A 4,286-nucleotide genomic window follows, 5' to 3' on the forward strand; every position below is an offset into this window, starting at 1 on the left:
ATCAATAAAAGAAGTGCATGAACGTGGTAAAATTCCACAAAGCCTGCCACGTAGGCAAAAAACACATAGTAAAACTATCACATAAATTGGACTCATCAGTGGACATGACCCGGAACCTCTTCCGGTCAATAGTTAACAGCTAGATCTCGACACCCTTATTAACTCCCGCATATTCATGAAGTTCTCGAGCGAACCTTTGTTTATGAATAACATTCCCTTTTGCTTCGCTATACGTTTACGAAACCCGAGGAGAGATTACCGGTATCCCCGTGATCAACTCCTTGATCACCATATCAGTTATCCTGGTTACCAGTTTCGTTCTCTCTACTCTTGTCCATGTTTCGGTATCCCGTGATCATAATCACAAGTGTCTGGCCAAATGATAATGGCACCGTAACATTGAGCTCCGGTACCCTCCTTTCTTGCGCAATGTCCAATCGGTGGATGACCCAATTAGCCACCCGCATCAGCAACTTCACGTTGCCAATCTTGCGCTGCCCCCACGCCTGTAGGTGAGCAGTAGTACTCCCCAACAAAGCATCTAGCCGCTTGTATGGATCCACAATCTCCGTTGTATTAAATGAAATAACAATATAAATTTTGCAAATATATGTATCTCCCTGATACTCCGTCGATTTGTAAATAGATCAGAGATGTATGCATGTTATTGGGTTGGTATTTTAAAAACATTGAGGTTTTAATTCAACCTCATTTTCAAGATTAAAGCATGATAAGATGATGGCATGATGCAATGATGAAGAAAAAATGAAACAGCATTTTCCTTGTAATTAGGGTACCACCCTGGGCTGCTACAATACACGCTCACATTCAGATTGTTCAGGATGTCCCAATCTTTTCTTAAACTTTGATTAGGGGAGAGAATTTTCCGCTCCTTTTCTCCCGGGAGAGGAGAAAACTCGGCCATGAATGCATGCACCGAGACCGGGTGCACCCATATTACCTAAAGCATCTTTATTATATTCGCAACAGTGAGCTACGCCCGTGACAGCGTCCACTTCAGAATGCGAGAGCGAGCATCCGATCCCTCCCTCCTCCGTCCACTGGGTTCAACGCACCGGGGTGGACGGCATGGTGATTATTTTCCCTCCACCTTTGACAGGGTAGTGCTGTGCTAATGGCGTGGTTAGTGGTGGTAACTTTTCCGCGGAGAAAACGTGTCTCGGTGCTTCCCTCGGCACCTGTGCCCCCACTCCCCTAGCAGCCAAAATATGCACTCCCGTAGAGCGGCATTGGCGGAGCAAAGCCGAGTGACGAACCAGGAAAGAAGCCGCACGAAGCACCACGCACGCGTAAACAAAAACAAACCGAGCTGCAAGCATCGGCGAGGACACGTAGTCGGCCGGATTGTTATCGGATGGCAACGCGGCCCGACCCGACCCGCACCCGGCCACGCCCGACGTCAGTGCTGATGGCCTCTGCCCCGCACCGCCGCTGCCGCTGCCACAACTGTTGCACTTGCACCGGTGCGAGTCCCTCTCGACAGGACAACACGGCCGAGCCACCGGGTGAGTCGCCACGAAGCAATCGAGGAGAGGGGAGGAGGGTCCAAAAGTCCAGGCCGGGTTGGCCGGCGACGCCACGGGACCCGGACCCGGACCCGGGCGGGCGGGAGCGGATAAGCACGGGCGCTACGGAACAAACGCGCCCCTGAAAGCATCCTCCCCCTGCTGGTTTGGTTCACCACCACCATTGTCTACCCAGTGCTGTGACACTCGCGACCTTTCCCCCCTCCCGGTCTACAAAGACCGCCTCGGCTTTCCTCCGCCTCCACTTCTTCCCTCCAAAGCACCCCTCACCCTTTCTCCTCTTTCCCTCCCAAGCAAATCCTCTGCGCTCCCCTCGCATCCTCCTCCTTCCTCTGCCGCTTGCCGTGTTTGGTTCGGGACCGAAATGGCATTCCACGACGAGGCGCCGCTGCTGCTCAGGATCAACACCGCCAGAGGCGGCCACATGGTAGCCTCCAAATCCCTGCTTCCCCTGTTCGCCTTTTCTTCTCCGTGCGATTAAATGCTCTGCTGGTTGGTTTTATTGCTTGGTTCTCTGGCTAATGGCGGATGGAATGCGGCAGGGCGGAGGCGAGTGCGACGAGGCCGAGAACCAGCGGTGGCCGCCGTGGCTCAAGCCGCTGCTGGCGACCAGCTTCTTCGGGCAATGCAAGATGCACGCGGACGCCCACAAGTGCGAGTGCAACATGTACTGCCTCGACTGCGTCAACGGCGCGCTCTGCTCCCAGTGCCTCGCCTACCACCATGGCCACCACGCCATCCAGGTAACTACTAGAACTAGACCATTTCTTTCCTTCTCTTCTTCGCATTGGATTCATCTTCATCCGCGCCGGCCGGAGAAGAAGACGCTCCCTGTTTCGCTTCCGTTGAAGCGCACCAACGAAAGTCCCTCTCCGAGCTGCTAGATTTGCAGTTGGTGTTGTTGTGTCCTCCAGCCCCCCAACGGCCTCTCTTCCCCCACACGCATCCAAGAACCCGCCTAACTAACTTCCTTCTTGGAGCTGCCCCCTGCTCCATCTCATCTCATCCCTAGCTTCTCTCTGACGATTTTTGTTGGTATATTGTTCCATTGCTGGCAGATAAGGAGGTCCTCGTACCACGACGTGATCCGCGTGTCGGAGATCCAGAAGGTGCTGGACATCACCGGCGTGCAGACCTACATCATCAACAGCGCGCGCGTCGTCTTCCTCAACGAGCGCCCGCAGCCCAGGCCCGGCAAGGGCGTCACCAACACCTGCGACGTCTGCGAGCGCAGCCTCCTCGACACCTTCCGCTTCTGCTCCCTCGGATGCAAGGTACGTAGCTTCTTCCACTAATGGGTGGTGCTCTGCACCGCCGAGTCGGTCAACGCCTCTACTAGATTCGTTCAGTTCAGTTCAGCTCAGCTCGCCTGGACTGGGCGTGCTCTGGAGCGGCATTGTGATTTAACTGTTCTGGCGTGGACGCGCAGATCGTGGGCACCTCCGGCGAGTTCCGTGGCCGGAAGAGGCACGCCGGCGGCAAGAAGATGAAGCTGAAGCTGAAGAAGGCGGCGGCGTCGGACTCAGACGACTCGTCCACCATCACCAGCGGCGGGAGCGACAAGAGCAGCGTGGTACAGAGCTTCTCCCCGTCCACCCCGCCGGCCACCGCCAACAGCTACCGCTCCGCCAAGCGGCGCAAGGGCATCCCGCACCGGTCGCCCTTCGGCAGCCTCATCGTGGAGTTCTAGAGCAAGAGCATCGCATCGCCCGCCCCCGCCCACCTCCCTCGCCGGTACCCACTGTAGCATACACATCCATCCATACCTACCTACCTCTAGAGTTTTCCTGTTGCGTTCTGTTCTATACACCAAGGAGAAGGAGAAGGAGCCTAAGCAAAAAATAACGAGCCGCCATTGCCGCACCTCTGCGCTTCTGGACGAGGAGGCCGGTGCAACGCAATGCGGCATCTTACCACTACTTCGTCATAGTCGCTACTACAAAAACAGTTAGTACTGTGCTGGTAACAGGAAGGAAGGGTTTGAGTGTTGTGTCTCCCCGGAACGGCGGGAGGTAGTAGCCGTAGTTTTTACTCTATGGTGGTAGCTAGCAGTCTACTAAGTTTTGCAACTTTCTTTCCTTATAGGCGCTGGTTGTTCTTAGGTGTGTTTGATATGGTAGATGTACATATATGTATACTATCACAGATGGGGAATGGTAGCGAGACTGGTGTTGATATTCGTCGTCCTGTAATAACGCTCAGAATGCTTGCTGCTCCTGACGGCCTTCTTCAATGTCACCATGCTTGTTTGCTTGCTTGCTTGAATTCCTCTTCTTCTTCTTCCTCTTGCCCGTTTCCTTCTATCATCAGTGAATGCTTGAATTGACTGCAATGCAGGGAGACCTGTGACTGTGAGCGCCTGAGAGGGTGCTGTGCCGGTGCTAGAAAAATCTCTGCGGATTTGGAGGAGACGGAGGCGAGGCAGTGGGAGCACTGTGGCACCGTCAGCTGCACGAAGCCGGCCGGCCTGCCGTTCGCCTAACTTGCTTGACCCGCCATCCATGAAAGCTGCCGGGCGATGCCGACGTTGTCGCCGGACCGGTTCGCCCGTCCGTTGCGCCCCGCCCATACGGGAGAGCCAGGAACCCTCTGCCCGGCCCAACCCCCGCCCGCCATTCAACGCGGGCGGCAGGGCTGCCTCTGTGTGCCCCCTGCCCCCGTCTGTGGCAGTAGCAATGAATACGGCTGGATCGGCCGATCTAGGGTTGAGATGGGCCGTACGAAAATGCCAATGATGCT

General features: G+C 55.3%; 1 protein-coding gene across 1 annotated transcript; it reads left to right on the forward strand.

Moving 5' to 3' along the window:
* Positions 1-1,712: 1,712 nt before the first annotated feature.
* LOC119356386 lies at positions 1,713-3,812 on the forward strand. The gene is made up of 4 exons (XM_037623335.1): positions 1,713-1,974; positions 2,090-2,290; positions 2,606-2,821; positions 2,977-3,812. The coding sequence occupies exons 1-4, from the start codon at positions 1,912-1,914 to the stop codon at positions 3,235-3,237; spliced, it is 741 nt and encodes a 246-aa protein (XP_037479232.1). The 5' UTR covers positions 1,713-1,911; the 3' UTR covers positions 3,238-3,812.
* The last annotated feature ends 474 nt before the right edge of the window (positions 3,813-4,286 follow it).

The sequence above is a fragment of the Triticum dicoccoides genome, chromosome 2A, assembly GCF_002162155.2.
Source record: "Triticum dicoccoides isolate Atlit2015 ecotype Zavitan chromosome 2A, WEW_v2.0, whole genome shotgun sequence".
Classification (NCBI taxonomy): Eukaryota; Viridiplantae; Streptophyta; class Magnoliopsida; order Poales; family Poaceae; genus Triticum; species Triticum dicoccoides.

Bases quoted from the DNA above. Each gene is read 5' to 3' on its own strand.
- LOC119356386 (XM_037623335.1), top strand. From the start codon at position 1,912: ATGGCATTCCACGACGAGGCGCCGCTGCTGCTCAGGATCAACACCGCC. The intron at 2,291-2,605 runs GTAACTACTAGA...CATTGCTGGCAG, and splicing joins ATGGCCACCACGCCATCCAG to ATAAGGAGGTCCTCGTACCA. The intron at 2,822-2,976 runs GTACGTAGCTTC...GTGGACGCGCAG, and splicing joins TCTGCTCCCTCGGATGCAAG to ATCGTGGGCACCTCCGGCGA.